We start from the raw sequence: 25,685 nt of genomic DNA on the forward strand, positions 1-25,685 counted from the left end.
TCCCCCAAAAAGCCCTTAAAAAAAAAAAACCAAAACCCCAAAAAACCCTCTAAAAAAAAAAAACAAACCCACAAAAAACCTCAAAAGAACCCCAAAAACAAACCTCAAAGAAATTCCAAAAAAGTCCAAAAAACCCCCCAAACAAAACCCCAAAACCCCAAAAAAAAACACCCCCAAAACCCCCCAAAACAAAAAAAAACCCCAAACAACCCTCCAAAAAACCCCCCAAAACCCCCCCAAAAAACCCCCAAAAAACTCCAAAACTCCCAAAAAACCCCAAAACACACCCCAAAACAACCCCCAAAAATAGTCCAAAAACCCCCCAAACCCCACCCCCCAAAAAAACCCCCCAAAATCCCAAAAAAGGCCAAAAAAACTCCAAAAACAAACAAAAAAAAAAAAAAAAAAAAACTCTCCAAAAAAACCCCAAAAAAACCCTCCAAAAAAAACCCCCCAAAACCCCCCAAAAAATCCCCCAAACCCCATCCCCCAAAAAAACCCCAAAAACCCCCCAAACCCCCCTTCAAAAAAAAACTCCAAAAAACCCTAAAAAGACCCCAAAAAAGGAGGCAGAGGCGAGAGGCTCTGTCTAGTATTTTATTAGATTTCATTTCCAATATGCCTGTATTGGAAGATTTAGGAGACAAAAAAGGCACAAACTCACATTGAAAGAAACGACGAGATAATCTAACCCATTCTACAAAGTGTGTGTCGCCAAAGGAAAGAGCACGGGAGAACCCGGCGGGATGAACCCAGAAGGGCTGCGGGATGTGAGGGGCGAGCGGCCCTGGGGCAGGCTGGGGCTCGGGGGCTGCCCCTGGAACCCCAAAACCCGGGTGGGAATGGCGATCCCAGCGCTTGCAGCCCCTCCTCGGGATGGAGCCGATCCCGCCGGGAGGGTTTCTCGCCGAAGCTGATGGAAGATACGGCACGGGAACGCTGCGTGATCTTTGCTATGCTCACTAGCAGGAACCAAGCGTCGAGACTGAAGGGTCTTTACAGGATTTGTCTATCCAAAGGCTGAGGGATGCTTTCACTTAGGATCAAATTGGAAGGACAGAAAACAAAGGGTAGGGAGCAGAGGGGGAGGATTCAGGCTGAAGGTCCTGTAGTTTTCCCCCCCTCTCCCTCCCTCCAAGTTTTTCCACTAATCAGGAAAGCTTTGTGTAAAAGCTCTTACTCTGAAATCAGAGGATCAAAAAAGGATTGCAATGGTGGAATGTTACAATCTGCTTCCACGGCGATTAGTGTCATCAGATGGAAAAAGCCTCTTGGATAACACAAACTGAAAGAACAAGTGTGCTATGTGTATTCTCAGGTTGCCCTCAAGCGTAAGAATCCCTCAAAACATAACCAACAAACATGAACAGAAGTCAGTGCATAAATTCTCTGTTAAAAATACTTCAAACTGAAAGAACTCTAACTGGGGCCTACACTCCTAGAATACTTCTGGAACAGCTATACAACATGTCATGAAACATCCTGGTCCCAAATAGCCTCCAAGATTAAAATTTAGTTTTCTTTATCTATTTTACAATAAACTTGTTTTACTTCTGTCTGGTGAGATTGCTAAAACCCCTCAAACCCCACCCCAACCCCGCAGAACCATCTGAGGTCACTGAGAAGAGCCTGCCAGAGTTACTGGTACAATTCAGAGCTTATTGCACTTAGACATGAGTAAGGCAAAATAACAAACTAAAAATAAAGGGATAAACTGCCCCCTCCCCAGAAACCAATGCCATCCTCTCCCTCCAGAGCATTCCCATCTTCCCTCACACTGAAAACAGGGCATGGGAGCATTTCAGGATCTCCTGCTTGCAGGAGTGGGAAGGGCTGGAGGAGTCAGAGTATTACAGAATGCTAAAAAGACTCCTCAAAAGTGGTGATACACCCACGACTGTTTGGCATTCAGGGTTTCATCTTAGTGCTGCCAAACACAGAAGTGGAAAATAAAGTTATTACTACTAGGGGAGGGGAAAAATCAAACATTGGGCCTTGGGATAAGCAAAGAAGTAGGATTTTTTTTTTCCTCATATGTATTGAAGAAAGCAGCATTTCCTTGATTCTGTTCTGCTGAGTTGATTGTCTAAAGCTGATATCAACATAAGGATAGTTACAGTAAATATCTGAGTTCATTAAATAATGAGAGCTCTTCACATTAACAGTATCCTCTATGATTTATAATAACCAACAGATATCCTAGCAAACTGCAGGATTTAATAAGTAGTTTTTCTTACAGCACAAAAGAAGATATTTCAGTCAGCCTTGCAATGGGAAGAATATTATTGCTGAGCAGAACCACGGCCCCAGGCACCTGGAGGTAACCAGATGCCAACACCTCTCTTGCACACCAGCCTTTGCAACATCCCAATTTGTCCAGGGAGAATCACATTGTAATTATTAGTCAAAACCATTCCAGCTTTGTAAGTTATGGGAAGTCTTAATTAATAAAGAAGCAGGAAGTTGCAACATGTGTCAAGAAGGATTCTTTAAGACTGACATGTACAGCTGGAGGACAACAGAGCTACAAGGGCCAGAGAGGCCCCTAAAATGGAAACTCAACGGGTAAGTGCTGAATGCCCCAGCACAGGGCCTGACTGCAGCTTCTGGGCAGTCTTTAATTCGTGTTTGTTAAGACAGAACAAAGGAATGCCCTGCAGAAGCCACAAATCCCAACTCACCACAAACCAAGAACTCTCTGGCTGCTCCTCATGCTGTACTCAGGTTACCTGCCATTAAATATCTCCCTCTGGGAGCAAGGGTGAGAGCAGAACATTTCATGGAAGAGTTTTGCACTTTTAAATATAGACTATTTCCATCTCCAAACAGACATTCAAAGAACAGTAAAGGGCTGGGCAGAAACAAAGGTGGCAGTTTATCCCACTTGGAAAAAAAAAATCAAAAACAAAACCAAAACAAAAAAATTCTAAGTCACCACATCACAAGACTATTTGAGCTAAAAATGTCACTTGGAAATCAAACAGGGCCACATGGAAATTGGTCTGAACACAATGAAAAAAAGAGGAGGGAGGAGTTGTAAATACAGATCTCTAAGTCACACGGCCCCAGGAGGAGGAAGCTCCTTGGGATGCATGTGCTAACATTGGAGTGCTTAGTACCAGACTGTCTATTTGCTCACAATATTAAGGGGCATCTAGAATTAGCTATGGGAGGTTTAAAATCGCCTGCCAGCTGGACAGAGAAAGGCTTGATCCAGAGATGGTCCATCAGTCAAGGGTGTGCATTCCCTGGGCCTTCCTGATGACTGTCTTGCAAACTGAAACAAAGAGACAACAGGGAAATGTTTCAGGATGGCTCTGGGAGAGCAGTGTGCCAAGGGAGGGGGCACACAACCTTGAGAGAGCAAATGTGAGTCAGGCAGACAATGCAGGGTTACACTGCAGCTCTGATCCACAGGAAATGCAGAGAGGAAAATCAAGTGGCTGAAGCTGCATTCAAAATTAAAATATTTCTATCAAAGAACTCCCTCACCTTGTTTTCCCTACTTACCACCAAGCAACCAGCAGATAACAGAGGGCAAACAGAACAAATAGTGAGTACTCCAGGAGGATGTGGTTCTGCCCCACCCCATTCCTTCCAAGGATAACTAGGATGGCATTTATTGCCTTAACAACCTGTTCTTCCCAACAGAAATGGACAATCCCTTCTTTCTCCTTGCTTTCTTACCTCTCTAATACTATACAACACAATTGTATATACTGTATATACTATACAACACAATTGTATATATTGTATATACTAAACAACACAATTGTATACATTGTATATAGTAAACAACACAATTGTATATTTTGTATATACTATACAACACAATTGTATATATTGTATATATTGTATATATTGTATATATTGTATATATTGTATATATTGTATATATTGTATATATTGTATATATTGTATACATTGTATATACTAAACAACACAATTGTATATATTGTATATACTATACAATTTTTGCAATGTCTAAGAAAAATTTGGCAAAACCAGCCCCCAAACTGATGACATATTTTACAGAATAGAAAGAAAACAAGTCAAAACCTTTAAAATGGTCATTGCTGCTTCTCCTGCAATGCCCAAGTGTTACTGCAAGCCTTGGCCCATTAGTAAATACTACTAACAAGCAATGGAAAAAATAAATTCCTCACAAAATGCTTGAAATATTCAATTTCCAACTGTATTCTAAGTATTTGCATGTCTAACTTACTTTTTTTGAGACTGACAAAAGTTTCTATGCAAGTCATGGAAAGTAGCACATGCATTACAGAAATAATAGCAGTAAACTACAGTATATTCCAACACATTTTTCTTACACTTTTCACTCAGACTTTTCTTTAGAATAGTTCTGAAATGAGGCAGTAAACCTCTCTCATCAACCTGTCAGTGAAATGGCTTCACTATAAAAAAAATCAATAGCACAGATTTGCTTGTCAGAAGATATGAACAGGATCATTCCTCACACAAATGTTGGGGGTTTTAAACCAAACAGAGCAATAGAGATTTGTCAGAAATCTCTTGATACCTACAGTGCACAAGGAAGGAGTCACATTAGTCATCTGCAGCCGACATTCCTTTCACTGGATCTTTTTCTCTCATCTGAAAGAGGAAAGAAGTGCTCAAGTAATGATTCTCACGTGTGTTATCTCAAAATTTATCAGTATGGAACATCTCCTGTGTGTAAGACATTGATTATATCTCAGCACCTCAAATCAGTGATTGTGAAATGCACATGCAGGGATCACTTCTGGTTAAGCTGTGGGTTGGCAGCAGATTTGGAACCATTATCCAAAGGGCAAGAGTGTACATGAAACTGTATTGAAATATCCTGAGGCATGAAGGGAGAGAAGGGTGCAGGGCAGGACACAAACCACAGAACAAGGTTCTCATTATTACCAAACTTGTGTTTCTCAGAGTGAGAATGCTGTTACATACCCCCACTACCTGCTTATGGTACTTAGAGCTATAAAAACCTTTTACTCAACGGGTTTCTGGCAACTAATGAGGACAAAAATCGACCATTCAGCTTTGAGTAAAAGCAAACAGAAGATATTGAGGCAGTAAATGAATCATTGCCACTCAGCCCCTCATTACCTGTGGTTCAATACATTTACTGCCTCAACAACAAACAGAAGGAGAATTCCATAATGATTAGGAGGAGATGCCAGCACGATGGACTCATGGCAAATCACTCACAGCACACACAGCATGACCTAAATAGCAGGAGCACAATTCACACCATGCCCTGACAATGCAGCAGCCTTTCCTCTCTCTGTGCTGGAGAGAAGCAGCTTCTCACACATCCCACACCTGCCCTGCTTTGCCACTAACCTCATCCAGCTGTCTCTTGGTCTCCTCCTCCATCCTACGGATGTCCTCCATAGTCAGATCAACCCACTTATCGAGCCAGCAAAAGAGCTGCCGGTGGAAGTTTGTGAAGAGCCTCTTTTCTTGCTGCAAAAGGAGGAATAAAACACAAACCAGCTTAGTCACAGGGCAATTACCATGGAGCTCACAGCAGTGGAACAATTTTCAGAGATGTGTAGAATCAGCTCCCTCGCCCACCTTTCCATCGAGCTGCCACAATTGGAAACTGGAGATAGCTAATTTTTAATCTTTTATCAGAATACCTAATCTAGAGCCTTGAATCCCCAGAGAAATGCCTTTTTTTTTCCTTTCCAAACCTAGACAGCAGTCTGCACACTGCACTGAAAGAATTAGTGAATTTCCTTTGATTTGACAGTATTGTTCTGACTCAATAAAGTGCTCCAAGCTGGGTTTACTTAGAGCACAAAAGTTGGTCTGGAAGTGCAGAAAAAAGGAGAAACAGGTATTTTTAAAATCCTTTACTTGCTAAAAACTACAAGTTAGGAAATGTAAAGGGCTGACATGCACTTATCTTATTATTTTTTTCTTTTGAAGTGACCTAAAAAAATGCCTAACTTGTTTTCCACAGCTGAAAACCTTTCAGCACAGGTGACTAATGTGCACAAACTACTCCAGGTTTGGAGCAATTTATTTCCATTTTATAAGAGATAAGGTAGGCAAAATCATTATATTAGACAGGGATATATAATGCCTCTTGGAAAGACCTCATTAAGGAAGGACACTTCAGTTTTACCAATTATGGTTTCGTATCTCATCAAAAGCAGCCTGAATACTTTGATGCAAGCCTGTAGATACTCATAAATAGAAAGGGATTGGAGACACTGCATTATTCAGGTCTTTTGTTAGAGGTATTTAAATCCTGCAGAACCGTGGTCATTCCCCCTTGGAGCTGCCTTGAATTGCTTTTGCAGAAGCAGCTCTGTGGTTTATCAATATTAACCACTGAGAAGTCTCTGATCTGAAGGCACAGAAGTTTTATGAACACAGCACTGCCTGGAAAACCACACACAACCATTCCCAGGTGTAGCATCCTGCCCCAGCTCATGGGTTATAGACTCTGCCACAAAAAAGCTCTTTTCAAGATACCACTTATGTTTTAATTTAATAAAGTTTCTCACCATCTGCTTATTTTTAACACAGGTTTTTCAAGCAGCAGACTGGGAGAGGAAAATGTGACCAGAGCTCCAGGAGTTTCAGAAAGATTCTCAGCAGCAAATTGAACCCAGCTTTAACTGAGTGCAGAATTTCAGGCATTGCCTGTACAGCAGGTGGGTGATGAGATGTGCCCCATTCCCACATCTCCCCCCATCCCAGAACTCACCTTCTGTATAAAGTTCTCCACTTTATTTTGCAGACCCCACCACTTGAATTTGACTGTTACCAGCTTGTAAGCACACATGTATGGACAATCTGACTGCTTCCCCAGGTCCTTCTGCAAAGACACAAAGATATCCACATTAATCCTCCAGCCAAGTGTCTCCAGGAAAGCAGCTCCTTCAGTCCTAACTGCAAAGTCTTCCCACAGTTCCCCACAATCCTCTTGCATTGTTACACCTTTCTTATATTTTATTGACAAGTTTTGTCACACCTTTGCTCACCCTTTTTCAAGGCATGATGAAACTAGACCCTGGTTTCCTTCACAGGTGGCTTTCCCTCCATTCTGAGAACAGACTATTCCTTCCTCTCCTCTGTTGTCCACTCTTTCTTCCATTAAAATTATGTCTTTCAGCATCTTCACTGTTATACCACGGCTACTTTGCTTCCTTAAAAGTCTCTCCATAAAGTCCCTACCTAAAACATTTTGGAATTAGATTATATCATCTGAGTCATGATTACAAAGTCTTAAAGAAAACTCCATAAGGTTTCCTATTTCCCATTACAGGAGCCATAACCACTCTTCCCAAATAAATCACATCAACCTCAGCTCCTGCCAAGTTTGCCTGCTAGGAATCAGAGCTGGACACCAGGAGCTCCCCAAATCCCACCCAGGGTCCCTTTTAAAGACTGGCATTGTATCTGCACTTGTAATGTCTTCAGATTCCAAGGATTTCAGTGAAAGGTTACACACTGCTGGTCATTACTCAGCTATCTCATACTTGAATTCTCTTGGGTGAACCCTTGGGCTGAGCAGCAGACAGCTCTAGAGATTTCCTGGAACTCATTCTCTTTGTACCAAGCTCTTTCATTTCTTTTAAAATCAGAACAGATTCAGGTCTGAGTTTTATATTTCCTTCTGCAGAAGGGATTCCAGTGTTTTCCAGATGTATCTTTGGCTCCAAACCCCAGTATCTGTCCTGATACAATTCCTGAACTCATCAATACAAACCTTCCAGTTGGGACCCAGAGGTCCACGTCCAGTCTTGACAGATTTAAACCTTGCTGGATCTTCTTCTGCCTTGTAATCCTGTTGGACAGACACAAAGATTAAACACAAGTTATCCTACTGTTTTCCAGCTGTTCCTTCACAAAAAGGATTTATTTTCCTGGCCCAAGACAAACCTCTGCCTTATCAAGAGCTACTGTTTTCAGACCTCAGCTTTAGGTCAGACACTCTCCAAGGAAAAGTATTCACACTGTGTTGTGTCCTAGACCTATGAAGAAGTGATAACAAAGTGATATGACCTTTGTAAGGCTATCAGAAGTCCTGTAGGATATATTTCCTGTAACCACTTGTTCTCTGGGAGCTAAACACAAAGCAGCTGTGCTATCTAGGACTGTTCACAGCACTGTATCAGTGTGATGCTCACATGCTGCTCACTAGAAGAAAAGTACAGACAGACTCACATACTGCCATGAAAATGGTATCAAATACTGTCTGTAAGTCAGGAAACTCAACCAACATTCTATTTTTATGCAGCTGATTTTTCTTTCCAGTAAAGAAACACCCTTTTCTTTCTCACAGTAACTGGAGTGGTTCTTAGAACCAAGTATTGCCTACATCATTTCCAGACACACTTGTGAAGCCATGGGTCAGTCTCAAAAGGAGGCAAGTTTAGGAGAGATCCTGTGTGGAAAGGGGAGTGCCATTTCCTGCTATTCAAGCACTGCTGCAGAAATACTGTTACATGCACAGGCAACACATTTTACAGGCAGTGTGACAGTTTTTAAAAGCTTTTCCTCTGGCTTGCATGAGTAGTTTTAAGGAAGGCCTTTCCTCCTCTGTCCATCCTCCCACTTGTCCTGCTGCCTGTGACCACCCCTGGAAGCACAGTTTGTCCCTGATCCCCCCCAGGGGCTGTTACCCACCCACCATACCTTGGGCAGTACTTGGCTCCTGTCAGCAATGTCTATATAAATGGCTTCTACACTCTTCCATACCTCTGGCTCCAGTTTGTGCACCTGCAGGGAAAAAAACAACACCCAAGGAGCTGCTTCAGTGACAGAACACTCCCAGCCTGAGAAAATATAAAGCCAGATGGAAATGCAGATACTCAGTGCTCCCCTTCCCACCCACAGAGAGGCAAACACACAGTGGGAGAGTTTCTAAAGAAGCAAAGGTGCTCACACAGAACAAGTGCTTGGGGGTCAATTTTATTCAGTTTATGTGAGAAGGCAAGAGAAGGGAGTCTGCCTTGGTAGTGAGACAAACATTTGAAATGCAGGAACACAGTGGAGAGACAGCTCCACACAGCACTGCTCTAACCCAGCACAGAAAGCAGTGACATTAAAGAGATGAGTAAAACACATGACACAAGTACTCACATTCTCTTGTGTTCCAAGATCTGATTTATGCCAGGTTTCAATTTTGATCAGGAAGTCATCCTTCATATACTCATTCTGTCATCAAAATAAAGCTTCTTATTATTCTAGGATATATAATTATATAAGACAAATATATAGTTTGTCTTCTTATTACACAGATAAGCAATAGGAGAGTCAACTCAAAGAACTAAATCAAAGAATGAACTTTCCATTTGACTGGGGTCCAACTTAGAGAATTTCAGAATTATTTGTAACCAGATCATTCCTTTCAGCAAAATTGACTGATCATTAATTACTCAGGATTAAATAAACCACAAGCTGTTCACAAAGAAAACCACCATAAATTCTATTGTTTTAGTGAAACATTTGGAGTTTATAAACAGCTTTTTCTTGAAAGGACAATATCTGCCACTCTATTTAGAGTTTAGAAGGGGTAACATAAGTTAGCTGGGCAGAAACTGTCTTTTCACAGAGATTATTGATCTAGCACTGAGTACATATTTTGATGCAACTCTTCAAATTAATAACAACATTAAAGTGATGTGCTGAGAGCTCTTGACACAAAGGGAAGGGACAAAAAGCACAGTTCTGCCAAGTAAGCAAAAAACTTTCCATTTCTCACTATCACTGTGAGTAGCAAAGGACTCCCAAAGGTAACCCTATCCTCCCTCAGGGGAGCAGAAACAAAGGCACAAGGCAGTGAAACATTCAGCATGTAGAAAGGAAATATCAAATTCAGAAGAGATTAATCAAGGGGAGAACATGGCAATAAACTGGTTTTTACTCAGTTTACCCAAGCAAGGGCTTGTTCCCATTTGTAAAGCTGAGTTTTGCTGAGCACAGACAGATCTCTGTCCATGCTCACATGGACACACCACCCTTGGTAAGGGGAGTTCATCTATGTGATCTTACAGTGATAAAAGCTAAAGGTTTTATCATAGGTTAAAGAGCTTCTTCTACCCAAACCACTTCATTTCAGACATTATTCCACAGATTAGCAGTAAAAGCAATACTTACTGTAATAACTGGTCCAAGGAATCAACACATGGAAAGAAAGAGACACAGTACTTTAGTGAGGAAAGACTACAGCAACCACTGCCCTCCTCCCACTCAGCTCCAGCTTCCCAGGTACCTCTGAGGGAAAAGACATGGAAATTGATAAAACCCAGCTAACTTCACGCCCTTCTCCTCTGGAAATTCTCAGAAAAACCCAGAGGAGCAGCAATTAATTATGCACTGCCACTTGTGCTCCCTGGCCTGCAGCCAGCTGGAGGAGAAGATGGAATGAATATGTTCAGCTGACAGCATTTTACCAATGCTCTCTCAGCTTGCAGATAAGGAGCCTCTCCACAGTTCCAAAGGAAACCCACGCTGGATTTCAGGCCAGAGCAGCCCTGCCTGGAGTAACCAGACCCTCTGCATCTCTGCTGCTCATGGTAACTGAGCTCCCTGGACACCCAGGCTCAATTATTCAACACAGAAAAGCAATTAAAGATCCTGTAACAGTCAGCAGCTGCTCTACCTGAGCAATTCTACTCGAGCAGAAGGAAGTCTGAAGCTGGAGGTGAAGTTCGTGGTCTGTTCTGAAGTCTAACATCAGGGCTTGATTAAGAAGCAATTTGGTTTTAAAGCTATTATAACAATTTTTGAGTTTTCAATCCAGCATCCTGCAGACAGTTACCATCCCAAATCACCTATCAGGCACATCCAGCTGCCTTAATTACCCACTGCTGGGCTTGGGCTGTTCCGAACCCCTAGCATGTGAAAATTGCTTTTTACAGCAATTTTACAGAAAGCAATTATTCAGACTAGCATGTTGGGCTGGAGGGAGAGAACAAGACAGCAGAGCTGAGGGTAATTTTTCAAAGGCTGAACTTCATCTCAAAGAACATTTCATTATTTCTGTAAGAAGGAATTGGGGTTTCTTTCCTGCTAGTCCGACAAAATCTGAATAAAGCAGCAATAATTATAAACCAGGGCCTTCCCACTTTGCCATGACTGTGTGCTGGGACTATGCAGCTGCCTCAAAACAGGTTCCTTCACCTCCTTAACTCCTTCCCTGTGGGGAAGACTCCTCATTTGCAAAGAAACAAATTAATCTCTTCAGAAATGTCCACTGAAACTTCAATGCTCAGCTTGCTACAAATTAGGACCTGCTTCTTGAGGCATTATAGCAGCAACTCCTGCATGTTTCACTGCAGTTGTAACCTCTCAATTTCTTGACATCTGGCCACAGGCCATGGTTACACTCACAGTGGAACACACATCAAATTGCTTTTCTAAAAACATTTAAGCAACATTAATATTTAAGTCAGACTGCAGAGAAGAACACTGCTCCCCTTGGCACCAGCCCACAGGTACAACTCTTAGACAATCCCCACTTCATTTCTACTGCAGAAGTTGTGAAACCATACAATAGCAACAACCTCACTTATAGCTTATACTCTCAAAGGAACTAAGCAAAGCTTCCATTCAAAGCACATAAAACAACATATTACAGCACAAGGAAGTGTGCAGAACTGCAGAAAGTTATAAGCCAGGCATTGAAATTCCCTCAATCTCTAGTACTACTTTGATAATGGCCCATAATATGTATATTAATTGAGCTTCTCAGAGGAGATATAGGGAAATGGAAGAAGGATGCAGTCATAATAATTAAGAAAAAAATACCATGAGGCACAATTAAGTAAAAGCACTGCTTTATTCCAGTTTAGAAGGCTCTGTGCAGAAGCAAGCTGTGCTCCAGGGACAGCACAGCAACACCACCTTGGACAGGAGGGCACGGGCAGAAGCACCAGCAGCTCCTACACTCAGGTTTGGCTCCTACTGGGTCCCTGGCTCTTAAATTTCAGATTCTAGTGAGAGGGCTGAAAGCCTGGCTGCTCTGAGCCAGCACAGCATTTTCTGCTGCCCAAGGATTCACAGCAGGGCATCAAAGTCTCCCTACAACCAAAACACTTGAGAGCATCCAAAGGAAAAGGGTAAAAAAAGGCAGCCCCACAATGCATCCATGGGCTCCCACATCCAAGGAATCACTCTCACATCCATGGGATCCCTCTCACATCCATGGGATCCCTCTCACATCCATGGGAACACTCCCACATCCATGGGATCACTCCCACATCCAAGGGTTCCTATATCCATGGGTCCTCACATCCATGAGATCACTCTCCATCCAAGGGTCCTCACATCCATGGATCTCTCACATCCATTCATCCCCACATCCACAGGTTCTCACATCCATGGGATCACTCTCACATCCAAGGAATCACTCTCACATCCATTCCTCCCCACATCCACGGGTTCTCAGATCCATGGATCCTCACATCCCTGGGTCCTCTCTCACATCCACGGGCTCTCAAATCCATGATTCCTCTCATCCATGGGTTCCCACACCCAAGGGTTCTCCCCTCCTGCCCAATCCCAGCCAAAGGAAGGTTTCAGTAACTTTTCCAAGCTCTCTTGCTTCATGTCAGGCTACAGATTCTCTAAACAGATTTATCAGCCTCCGCATCAAAGCTGCCTTCTGCTCCAACCCCCACAACAAAGCACTTTTTATCTCATATTATGATGCTGTTTATTACAGTTGAGGGGTTTTTTTTGGCTTTGTTACCATTACTAGCATATTAAAATCTGAAATTTCTTTGATTGTGTTGAAAATCTTGTACTTGAATTTAGTATCCCATTCTTCAGTGGAATTTTATGAGTGTGGAACTGAAGGATAAGCAGCTTGAGAATAATAAAAGAAGGAACTCCCTAGCTTTGTTTCAGAAATTGGTGGAAAAGGAAAAGAGGAGGTGGAGGATACAGCCAGGCATTTAAATCAGCTCAGTGGGCTTAACATGGAAATAAACTAGACATTTACTAACTAATTTAAGTAACATGAAGCAAGAAAACTGCATAAAGTTTAGAAAGGTTGTGAACAACCTTGTTTCCACATCTTCTGTGAGACATTAAAAATTTATTCTAAAGTTGATGGCAGTATCTGAATTTTGTGTTTGAAATATCCATTCCACTAGACTGCTGCATGGAATTTCACAGACTGAAGTAACACTATCCTCTCCCACTGCAGAGCTTTTTCCTTCTTTTAAAACACTTCATTTAAAATTCACTTAAATAAATTGTCAAAAAAAGGGGGGGTTTATATATTGAGTTTCAAGAACAGTTGGAATTTTTAAGTGTTTTGTTCCCATAGCAACTGTACCACTACCAATGAGCAGCAAATGTATCCTTCAGAGATACAAACAGCACAAAATGCTGCCAAAAACACCACACAAGTTTGGAGGCAAAGTCAAATTTTCAGTTTACAGCAATAAAGACCAGAGAAGCTGTACTGGTTAAACACCATGGCTGGTAACTTCAGTAAGTAAATACTAACCACTCCTGTAGAAAATAGGTTTGACATTATCCCAACCCTTTACACAGCTCGCAGAGCCTCAGCCCTGCCTTTACAGATGGATTCACTTCAACTGCAGCATTGAGTTCATCCCTCACTGACCTCAGACCCTGCAAGTGAGCAGAACCCATCACTTAACTGCTGTTCCCTTCACCTGCTCTAAGCAGGAGGCACCTGAGATCTGCCCTGCTCCCCTCTGGCATCTTCCACTTTTTCCCACCTGGCTGTGCTGCACTTGAGCACATAAAATCACCCCTCATGTATTTATTTCATCTGTGTTACAGAGCTGTTCCTTTAGAAAGATTTCTTAGTCTGTTCTTTCTCTACCACAGAGGAAGGTCACTCTTCAGCAGCACATCAGACAAGGACAGTTCTTTTACCTCCTCACTTTATTTTGCTTTTCCTGACCACACAAAGAGCTTAGAATACAGGAATCCAAGATTTTAGACCTGGAACAGCTTCTCTACAGGTTGCATTTTTACTTATACCCTCCCCTACCTTTTTTCCCCCTGCCCCCAGAAAACAAAAAGGGAGAATCCAGAGTCCTTCCTCAGGCACTCACCAGTTCTGCAGTAGGGATAGGCATTCCATGCTTTTTCATGGATATTCAGAGCTCCTTCAGGGGCCAGCATTCTCACAAATGTTGGCACTTTGCTGTAGAATTTGGAAATAGGAAGAAGGGCATTGATAAGGACTACATGGAATGAGAACTGAGACAGGCAGAACATCACCTGGAATGCAAACACTGGAGATTTGCACAGCTCTAGAATTGGTAGGGCTCTCCCCAACCCCATTACAATGTTTTCCAGAAATTTCTAAATCAGACATTTTAATATAAATCTTCTTTACATAATGAAAGATAAAACAAAAGAGGCTGAAAGCAGGTTGAAATCTAGGAGCTGTTTTGTTCTTCAGCCAAATTCAAGTATGAAAATATTGGGTGGCAGGATCAGACTTGCTTTGAAAAGCTCCAAGCCAGATTTTCTGGGACAGGGGAGGGTGGGTGTCCCAGTGATGCTCACTACCAGGTGCTGTCATTCTCCTGCCTTCTGCACCTTTCAGCCTTTACACAATCTGTGATTTACAGCTGCTGCAACCCCTCTGGCTCCCCTTGCCCAGCTCTGGGAGTGAACTGGTTCCCATACCTCTGTAGGTGGTAGATCTTGTGTGTGTACTGCCCACGCTCTCCATCCCTCTCGTAGGGCTCGTTCACCAGGACTTCCACTCCTTCACCTCCACCAGTTTCATTTTTACTGGCTTCTGCCACAGAGTACAGCTGCCCCACTTGATACTGCAGAAGTTAAAGACACATTATTACCATGGCTATAATTCAGCTGAAGTAATAACTTTGCCAGAAGAAGCCAAGGACAAATTTATTACCCGGGGAGAGGGCAAAGAAAAGGACATCCACTGGTATGGGCAGATAAGCAGCTCATTTAATTTCATTTGAGATAGAAAGCTTGAGTGGTAGTTAGGAGGAAAGCACTGCCAATAAAACACCTTTAACCCTTCAATGTCAAGCTCCAAACCAACACAGAATCAGGAGAAAGCAGGAAAGAGTAAAGGAGCATCAGAAAGTAAGAAAACACAGATGACCTCAGGGATACTGCAGCAAAATCAAAAAGGGTTTCACTCCTTTTGAGTGACACACAGCTGTCCCCACAAAATTGAGAACAAGGTACTGCCAGTCCTGAATCAATAAGCAGACAGTGCTGCATCCAGAAGAGTCCCAAAGAAATTCACATCAAGCTTTTTTATAAAATGCAGGGTAAAGGAGTGAAAAACTTCATAAGGGAGACAGAAGATAAAGGGTATTTGCACCACCTGATTTAAGTGGTCCAAGAAACAAACTTGTTAAATGTGCACAGCTTAGGAGCCCTGAGGGTCAAAGATGAGCATCCCCCACTGCAGTTCAAACAACTGAGTATGAAGTGTGAAGTAAAAAGGGAATTTTCATTCTGAAAACTTTATCTAATGAAATAATTGAGCCAGTGTCCCAAATGACCAGTTGATCTATCCTACAGTCACTGCTCCCACTATTATTTTTCCTATTATCTTTGGTTTGGGTTGTGTTGTTTTTCCTCTGTATCTCACTTCCTCTTAGCCACAAGCTTAAACCACTACCAGGGACAGCACAGAATTTCAGCATACAGTAAAATTCTTACCCTAAAATCATTTCTCAGTCTCTTACAGACACTCACTTGGCAGCATTATTTCCCAGAAATCACCTAAAGTACTTGATACTACATAATTTCTTTCATAACAGGCATTCACAAATGTTTCCCTGGGCAGAACAGAGGAAAACCAAAAATAAACAGAAGAGAACATTCTCCTCTGCAGAAGATGTAAAGATTAATACTCTTGTCTCTTGTAGCTGAAAAAGGAGATGCAGAGCTCAAAAGAAACATGATCAAATGAAGAAAATTCACACAGGTCTCTCTGAGGCAAAGTTAAATGAGCAAAGTTTGAGGATGGAGAAGCTAAACCACTGACTTAAAAGGAAGAGTTCTAACTTAGCAGAGTTAAATCTTCAGAACTCTGAAGTGAGCAAAACAGCAACTGTTGCCAAAGGCAACAGTACAGGGACGCAATCTGAAAGGGTAAACCACAAAGTGTTTGGCACCAGAAGTGCAATGACAAAAAAAAAATCAACCACCAAAACCTCCTAAAAATTCCATAACATAACTACAAAGCAATGCAACACTGTTCAGGCCATCTTCCTTTTCCACAGCATAAGGCTGTGCATCAGAAACAGGAATAGCACTTCTGAAAGGCAGCCTGGAAAAGTGGAATGCTGCTCAGAGCTGAGAACCCAGAAATACCTCACTGGGCTGGAACATCTCCTGCAATGAAGATTTCCACAGTCGTTAAATTTTGTTGTCACAGCATCCAAAATAACAACAGTACCCAAAGCTCTCTTTGTGCCATCTGGTGCCAACAAAGGCCTGCTGGAAGAATAGATGGAAGCAAGGCTGGGTGCCCTGGGGGACAGAACAAAAATCAGACCATTTCCAAGATAAGAGCAGCAGCTCTGCTGGATCTCTCCAGAAGGTCCTGGCCCAGGTTACATGAGCAGCCCTCACTTGGCTGGACAGCTCCTGCCTGTCACAGCAGGTTGGGTTTCAGTCTGGGCTTTGGGCGGCAACACAAGTCTGTGACTTCTGACATTTCATACACCACACTGCCTTCCTTATGACTCCCTACACATGACCCACACAAAGCAGAACTCACCTCCCTCCAGAAGAGCAAAACAGGAGAGTTGTGAAACCTTAGAAGCAAAGTTGCTTTAGCAGAGTAAGAGCCACACAAACACTCACAGAACAGAGTTTATTATGAGTTTGGTAAGTACAGGATTACAGGGAGGACTGAATGGCTTTGCCTGCTTTGCAGCAAGTCCCAGGCCAGAGCTCCAGGAGCACAAACTAATTCCTCTTAGTAACAGCCTCTTATTCATTCCTTCTCCCTTTCAAATACTTGGGTCAAGGCTCAGACACTAAGAAGATAAACCCTTTGGTTTAACATCTTCACCATTTAAACTTCCCTGTTATTTCTGAGCCTTTAATCACATTGATAAGAGAGGAAATGGCCCAAATAAAACTGTCCTAATGAGCAAATCCCACATCATTCTCCCTGCAAAGGTAAACAGACGGAAAGATTTTGGCTCTAGGAATCTGAACTTCAGACAGACCTGAGAGCACCAAAAAACTTCTCTTCTGCAGGATCATGCCTCTTGCTCTGTGCCAAACACCTCTTACACAGCTGAGAGAATATCTTCATTGCACCAAACTTCCTCCAGCAGGCCTGATCTCAACACAACCACCTTCAAGAGCAGTTGTTTTCCTGAAAGCTGCTTTGAATGCAATTAATAAGATTCCTGTGTGTTTGGCAAGCTCCTTGCCATGTGAAAAGGAACAAAGAGGCAGCACAGAATGTGTACACACAGCTCTAATCCATACCAGCATTTCAGTGGCAGCTGGCAGAGCCACCCACACGAGTCCAAGCTCCCCAGGCTGGCACCTGCTGCTGGTCAGGGGATGGGGGCAGAGCCTGGCACCCAACACTCAACAAGGAAATTCCCTTTGCTCCCCACAGTGGGACAGGGGGTAACCCAGCACAGCAGTGCAGCCTGCACTTGAGCAGGACTGTGTTTTGGCAGGGTTTCCATGTAGAGGACAGACTGCTACAGTCTAACTCCTACATGCCAGTTTTAGTCATCACCAGGGCTTCTCTTGCACTGTTTGGTTCCCAGCTTGGCTAAGCAGCACTGAGCTCTGTGTTGATTAAGTCACAGCTCCCCAGTGCCTTCCTGATCACCAGTTTTCTCTTGAATTCCATTCTATTGGTTAAGATCCATTTGCTAAGGGTGGAGACTGAACACAGAATCCCTGGTATATCACAGAACCTCACAAAAGCCTCCCTGAACCCTTTCATGAGGTCTCAAAGTTACAATTAATTTCATTCCCTATCTTACACACTGGTATCAGATGCAACAATTTGCACACAGAAGATGTGAACTCTTAAGCATTTTGAGCAAAAATCAACCATATGAAAATGAAATCAGAAGTCCTCATGCTATCCAGAGATGCTTCATGAGCAGCTACACAGTCAGGAGCAATAACAAGTCTCCAGAGCCCTATTTAAGAGTTCTGCACACAAGGAAATCCTTGAAAGCAATGAAGGTTTAACAGCTGGTTTGCAGAACAGACAGCAGTGCAGTGACCAAGTGATGCACAGATGTGTCAGCATCTTTGCACACAGGAAGGGGGATGAGGCAATAAACACAGCAGCACTCATCTTGTGAGTCAACACTGGAAATAACCTTTTTTCTTAAGCACACCCAGCTACACAGGCAAAACTAAGTGAACTTTAGAACTGCTCAGGGAACTGGCTCCTGAAATCTGCCCTGTCACAGGAAAAACACCACACCTTGGAAAGGGACATCACTCGTGGGACACAGGGACAATGTGCAAGTCTGGGGAGAAATTTGATTTGGTCAGGTTGGGGGTTCCTCCACAAGGACCCAGAGTGGAGCAATGCATGTCCTGAAACAGATAATCCCAGGGCACCCACAAAGGAGTTTGCCAGAGACTGACAGGTTTATCTACAGCCCAAACCCTCAGTTTTCCACACAGGCAGTTTACACACAAGGCTCTGGACAGGCAGGGAGGGACAAGAGCACAGCCAGGGACTCACTTTAACTGGATGAAGGCTAATCCCAGTATCAGAGAACTTAGGAAAACCCTGAGTTGGGTTCCATCCAGTCTAACCCCCTCAAAGGAACAATCTGCATGCGGGTGCTTTGACTTTCTATTTACACACCTTGACACCAAGGAGCCACATCACTACAAGGCAGGGTTCCTGCTATTCAGGAAGGTCCTTTCTGTCCATTGAGCTCAAGCAACCTGCCATTTACCCACCAGTCTGCATCCTTTGCTTACTTGATAAAGCTGATCATGTTACTCCTTCCTTTGTCAAGCTCTTGCTCTTGTGAGTGGTGCTGGTGCACAATAAAAGATCCAAACTTCCCTACTCTCATACTTCACTCTGACTCCTGTTAAAACTGCTGGAAACAGATTCATGCAGAAAGCATAAAAGCTACAGGTAGGGAGCAAGCAACAGACAGAACTTCTGGCATTAACAGCCTTGTTCTTGCACTAACACAGAACACAGACCTAACCCCACTCCCTCATCAGAGTTCTGGGCTTTCTGTCAGTATCTGATACCTGTCACAGGAACAAGAAACTCAGCTCAGACACTGCTTCTGCTTTACCAGCCAGTCTGATGGCTGCAGGAATGCACTACATGAAGTTCTAAACTGTGTTCTGTCAGAAGAGTGAGAGTTATAAAAGGGATGTGCTTAAAAAAGTGCCTCCATGAGCCAGCCCACCACTGTCTACGCCACAGTAGCTGCTATATTGAGAGGAAAGAGAAATGAACAAGAGTGCTGTTATCACAGCTCTCCCTAAGAGTCAGAACAAGGCCTTGATCAGAGTTCACAAACCCAAGGCTCACAGCCAAGGATCACAAGGAAAAAATAAAACACATCCAGGAGAAGGAATCTGCTATGGAAGTGCTATAGACTCAGGCATTTCAATTTCTACCTTGTTAGTATAAAGATTAAAAAATTCAAAACACTTATATGGTTAGATTCTCTTCAAGAGTGATGTTCAATGCAAGAGGAAGGAAGGAAAGGCAAGCTGAAAATCAGAGGAAACAGGAGGGAAACAGCCACTGAGTCTGCACAGCTATTCCATGGGTGGTTTGGTGATGAAAATCACCCTGTCCAATAGAAACTACATCTCTTCTCTCAATTCAGCTTTATCTAAACAAAAAGAAAGTTTGCTGTATGTAAGAGCTAAATAGCACAGGTCTTAAAAAGTCCTTTTGCTATATGAACCTCCTAAGTAATTCTTGATCTTTGCCTAAGAGTTTAAAACAAAAGAGCTCCAGCAAAACACAGTTTAAAAGGTGACTTAAATCTGTGCTAAAGCTTCCCCTTTGTGTTAAAAAAATAGAAAAGAACAATAGTGCTAATGAAAAGGAAACTGCACTTGAAAACAGCCTGACAGCTCAAGATTTATAATCAGCATATCTAAAAGTATTTTGTAAGAGAGATGATTGGCACCCTCAGACTTAATACAATTATTTGGTCAAAAATGATGGTGAATGAGTAACAGCTCACAGGGGCTCCTGAAGACAGCTTGCATTTTCCAGTTTTTGTTCATGCTTTGATCAGAGGTTTATTTACAATCCTAAAGCAAGAAGCAAAGAACTCACCTCCTCCACAGACACGGGCAGGATAACGCGGCTGGAAAGGAAACAGAGACAGAAATCAGCAAATATCCCTGCAGCCCCCAAATCCCCACATTGCTCCCAGCAATGGCTGCACAGCTCTCCTCTCCCCCCAGAATTCCAGCACCCACCCAAACTCCTTGGGCCAAAGAATATTTATATAACAACCTCAAAGAGAAGCAATACAGGATGGAGCATAATTGCAACCCTCTCTTAAAACTCTGTAATTCAACTGGTGATCCCTCAGCGGCCTACAAACCCACACAGCATCAGCACAGGGTGATCCCTCTCACTCCACCCTTTCAGCAATCCCATCTCATTCCTCATCAAGCTGCTGGGGAGGTTTCTGTGGGCTCAGCAATTCTGCAGAGATCTGCAATGGCCACAAGGCACGATTTGCTCACATGTCCCAAAGCAGCAGCAAACAGCAGAGGAAAGGCTTTCTCAGAGCTCACTGCAAAGCAGGGTGCAGCCACTGCTTTAAATTAATCTTTTTTTTTCATTATTGTGGTTTCCTGAATGCTTCTGAGAATCAACTGACTGGACAGCAGAGTAAAAACTGCGTGAAGTCACAGAGATTTTTTAGAAAAGGATCAATTTAAAGCTGACAGAAATACATGCTTGTTAAGGTCTTCTCCAAAACTGGATCTGCGGTTGACTTCTGCTTTCAGCAAGGATGATGTCAAACAAGGAACCAAAGCAGAGACAGATAGGAAATGGATATGGCTACCATGGCAGAAGAATTCCCAATTCTTTGGGAATTAGTCTCAAAGGAACTGGGACACAACCAGGAAAAAAAGCCCTCTGTATTAATAAACTGATTATGAAAAAGCAATTGTGGTGAAAATAGAATTCTTTTTTTACACTTAACCAAAAGAACAAACTGCAATAGGGGCAAAAGATTACAGATTATGCAAGATTACTTGTGACAGCAACACTTTATGCTGACTGCAAAGTACAGCAGAAAGAACTACTGAGAACTGCAAATGAAGTTCAGTGTCAATAAAAAAAAAAAAAAGAATAATGCACTAAAGGGACTCATTTTCACCAAACACATGGGGTTAATGAGCCCCAAGTTAGTTACTGCCAATATCTTGTGCCTTTATGGAAAAGCAGCAGGAAACATCAGCTCAGTGGCAGTTCACAAGTAAATCCAATAGAGAAACTGGAACAGCACACAGACACACAAAAAAATTACAATTATCTCACTAGAATCTCCCACATATCAACATCCTGAATATCGCACATAGTCCTGGTCACTTTATTCAAAGAGGATACAGAACAAGTGAAGGAAGTTAGAAAATATTATTGGAGATGGGGAAAAGCTTCTGTGTGAGGAGAAAGGAATTAAGAGAAAAAAACCAGCTAAAAGGCTCAGGTATGGAAGAGTTTTAAAGATCATAAATGATGCAAAAATAAAAGTGAATGGAGAAGGAACAGTGACTGTTTTACAACAGAAAAATCATTAGGCAACAAATTTTAGACCAAGTCATGTGTGCTTCTTTATGTCAAGTCTACTGAAGACATGGCATTCCTTGCCAAACACAGGAAATAAAAACAATTTTAAAATGGGATTTTAAAATAGAAATCCATGGGCCACTTGCTGGTAGGATACATTGAGTATAATTGCTTTAGCCACTGTTACATACTGTTTCCTGAAAATAATATGTATGTTTCCTTGCTGAAAGGCAAGGGGGGAGAGGACCAACACCAGTGTGGTGTAAGGGAGGATGAAAAAAAGGAAAGGGATTTTCACAGGTAAATTTTGCAATCAAGCATGGTGTTGGGTTAGTTAACTGGATAAAAGTGCAATAAAAGAGGGGCTGGATGACAAATTAAAGTGAAAGACCAAGAAACAGGGAAAAAACAATTTCTTTGGAATGGAGTTAAAACATTTCTCTTCAGAAAATCTGGTGTAAAACATTGCTGTAAGCAAATTGAATTCCATTTAGGAAACTGGAAGACACTAAATCTGAATTTTTATCTTGGAGCACAATGGAGAAACAGAAACACACACAAGATGAATGGTTTGCAGTTTGTTCAGCCCAAACCAAGAGAGTGAGGGTGAAAACCACTTACAGGTAGTCGAGTGATAAAGGAGGAGGAGGGAAAACTCCTCAAGAGGATCTTGAGGAAATCCTTTGCAGGAGCAGCAATGGAAACAAAGATTCCTAACTTTAGGACAGAACTTGCTCAATTTATGAGAAATTACATGGTGTGGTCAGCCTGAAAAGGGTGAGGAACATTTGAGATCCCTGTTAGATTAAAATCTGCCTCAAATGACAGCAGAGGGAAGTACAGCTGCAGGGAAGGTCAGTGGCATCATCATCACTTCACAGGAAAGGGAAGTGAGTCTCCACACTCTGATTCTCCTCAAGGTCTTCCAAGGCAGTTTAAATCAAAATAAGGATAGCAAGCAAGACTCCAGCCAGCATTTACAAACCCTGACACCAAAAAAATGCAAACAAATGAACAAAATCCAGGCAGCTGATCTGCAGCACGGATGGACAGAAATGCAAGATAAGTCTGAAAGTCTGACAGGACAGCAAATGAAAGGGTTAAAGTCATCACTGCATAACCATCAGGACAAGAAGCTGTAGAGAAATGATGATACAGACTTGTCTGATAATAAAATGTGACATCAGGTTTTTGTTCTATTGCTCTATTTCTGTATCAGCTCCTAAAATACTTACAGGCATAATAAAATCCATCTGATTTACTAGGGAGAGTGTGACAGGGGGTCACAGAGATGGAAGAATAATCTGCTCAGATGAGATGGAGTTACAGATCATTTAGCTTTTTACCACCTATGGTAGGAAGGCAGTAATTACCTGCATGCAACCAGAACTAACATAAGAAACAGCAAAGCACTTCAAACAGCCAGCTCACACCAAAACAAGAGGTTTCAACATGCCTTAAACAACTGCTTCCTGGAACAGGAGATTTCATCAAAAACCATCTCAAATGGGATGTAAATTGAGCACGTACAACACCAAGAAAATTTAAATCTGAGCCAACACAGTGACACAACTCAGAATGTGCAACTGTCAGAGGTGGCTGGGAATCTCAGAAAGTCAAAAATAAATTTTCATTTGAAAAGTCCAGCAGCAACCTTGACTGTCCTCAGAGACACATTTGTCTTACTAAGGGCAAAACAAAGGGAAGAAAAGAAACAGTATAATGGCAACTCTAAAAAGGTTTAGTGATCCTTTTGAAAATACAAATGGAAACCAATGTAGTAATTCTGTTTTTTTTTTAACCTTTACTCTTAACGTTTACACTTCCCACCTTGTTTCTGAAGCAAGCAGCGTGAAAGACCAGTAGGCATGCTGATATGGTGAGGTAAATAATACTGAGTAAAATGACTTTTGGAAGTGATAGTCACGAAAATGAATTGCTCATGCTGTCAGAAATCTGATTCAAAATACATATGTTCTCACCTTCACAGCACAGCTGACTGATAATGAGCTTTACTGTGGCACAGGGCAAGGGATTGTGAGCAGAAAAATGAAAAATAACCCAGCCAAGGTGCTCTAAGAGGGAAAGCAGTAAATCCACAGGAAAACATCAACAAAACAGATGTTGTAGAAGGAGTTAATTATCTTTTCATGCACCTGAAACTAAGCACTTAGGCCAGGTTTCTGCCTGCTATCCAGTTTAACACTACAGAAGGTAATGGTGTTTCTGTGTTAGCAGCTCTGCTGCTCCTGAACTCTACACTCCTATTGTTTGGATAAATATAGCAGGGGTTTAAGGATTGGGAGAAAAAAAAAAGTTAATCAAGTTTAAAGGCAACTACAAGGATCAGTACAACCCTCAATGTAGTTTTAATATTTAAATCCACACCATGGTCCATAATCTTGCAAAAAAATTCCTGTAAGGAGGACACAGTCATGTAGGTAAATGTGTCTAAGAGAAGACCTGAAAACCCACTTTATCCCTGGGATCACAGGTATCTTTTGGAAGGGGAGAGATAAAAAATAAATAGAAAGCTTCTTCCATCAGCCAAAAGAAGTTTAAAACGATGGAATGCACTTAACTTGGGAATGCACTTGAGTTAACCTTAAGAATTCAGGAAAGAACTATGTGCAGAGTGCACACAGCTCTGAAGACACCCAGGCAAAGTGCACCGGTCCAAGAGGAGATTCCACATCAGCAAGCACAAAGCAGCTGAACCGAGCACTGTGACAAGTGGTGACCAACAGCCACACACCCTCACGTCCAGCCAGCTTCCCACCCTTCATCCCCATCACAGGGCAGGACACCCGCAGCAGCCTCAGCGTCACTGAACAACTCCAAGGTGAGCCTTCCACACACCAAAAATATTTTGGAGCTACCTCATTTCTGACATTCTCAGGAGTCCCTTATTGGAAAATACACAGCCGAAGGCGGGAGGGGATCACAGCCAGCCTTGACACTCGGCTCTGTTACAGCGAGCAAGACGCCCCTGCCTCCCTCAGAGCTCCCACAGAAACCGCCGGGACCGAGCGGGCTCCGGCTCGGCCCTCGGCACCCGGGCACCGGCAACACCCACCGGGCGCAGCCGGTGCGGAGCCCGCGGGGGCACCGGCGGCAGCCGCGGAGCCGCAGAGGGGCCGAGCGGCCCCGGAGCCCGCCGGCAGCCGCGGCCCCCGCCCCGCCGTGACCTTCATGCCGCCCCCACCGCCGCCGCGGCCCTCACGGCGCTCCCCGCTCCCTCCCTCCCTCTCCGCGGCCGCAGTGCGGGGCGAAGCCGGGCCGCCCACCCGCGGCCGTCACCGCGCCAGGCCCCGGGCGCGCTCGGAGGTGACCGGAGGGGCTCGGGGGGGGCCGGCATGGGGGAGCTCCCCGCACTCACTATTCCTTGATGAGCACCATGGCGGCGCCGCCGCGCGCCTCCCGCCCGGGCCAGCGCCGCTGAAGGTGACAGGAGGCGCGTCCGGGAGCCGCTGCGTGGGATGGACCGAGCCGAGCCGAGCCGAGCCGAGCCGCGCCGCACCGGGACGGGGGGGCCGGGCCGGCGGGGGGGGCCGGGGCGGTTCGTCTCTGCGGCAACGGCTGCGTCACCTCCGCGCCGCGCGCGGGGCGGGGCGGGGCGGGGCCGGCTGGTCCCGCCCCCCGGCCCCCTCAGGCGGCGCGCGCCGCCCTCACGGGCTTCTGCCCGGAGCGCCGCTGACGTTTTAAATTAAAACGCTTGGGTTTTTGGTGTTTGGGTTTTTTTAGGTTCTCTCATGACGTGTAAACCGCGCGGTGCTGTTTCAGTTTCAAGGCTAGGCTTGCCAGAGCAGTGCCGCAGTCTTCCCAGCAGTGCCGCTGGCAGGGAACTCCTGGCAAGCCCTTAGGTTGTTCTGGATCAACTCATCAACTCGTTTTAAACTATAGCTGCCTCTGTAGGTTCTCTCAAGAGGTGTAA

The 25,685-nt window shown here is 43.5% G+C and overlaps 1 protein-coding gene across 1 annotated transcript; it reads right to left on the bottom strand.

The window, feature by feature from the left end:
* Nucleotides 1-584: 584 nt before the first annotated feature.
* PITPNA (phosphatidylinositol transfer protein alpha) lies at nt 585-25,276 on the bottom strand. The gene is made up of 12 exons (XM_058818005.1): nt 25,131-25,276; nt 20,279-20,309; nt 14,647-14,792; nt 14,064-14,155; nt 10,123-10,130; nt 9,106-9,180; nt 8,659-8,742; nt 7,730-7,807; nt 6,725-6,835; nt 5,347-5,469; nt 4,545-4,614; nt 585-3,277 (listed from the first exon to the last, which is right to left on the bottom strand). The coding sequence occupies exons 1-11, from the start codon at nt 25,148-25,150 to the stop codon at nt 4,567-4,569; spliced, it is 816 nt and encodes a 271-aa protein (XP_058673988.1). The 5' UTR covers nt 25,151-25,276; the 3' UTR covers nt 585-3,277; nt 4,545-4,566.
* Nucleotides 25,277-25,685: the final 409 nt, after the last annotated feature.

Source organism: Ammospiza caudacuta, chromosome 20 (genome assembly GCF_027887145.1).
Source record: "Ammospiza caudacuta isolate bAmmCau1 chromosome 20, bAmmCau1.pri, whole genome shotgun sequence".
Lineage (NCBI taxonomy): Eukaryota > Metazoa > Chordata > Aves > Passeriformes > Passerellidae > Ammospiza > Ammospiza caudacuta.

Excerpts from the sequence above, each read along its gene's own strand:
- PITPNA (XM_058818005.1), bottom strand. The coding sequence starts at position 25,150 with ATGGTGCTCATCAAGGAATA. Across the intron at positions 5,470-6,724 it reads TGGAGAACTTTATACAGAAG|CAAGAAAAGAGGCTCTTCAC; the intron begins GTGAGTTCTGGG and ends CTCCTTTTGCAG. Across the intron at positions 4,615-5,346 it reads CCAAGAGACAGCTGGATGAG|ATGAGAGAAAAAGATCCAGT; the intron begins GTTAGTGGCAAA and ends TTCCTCTTTCAG.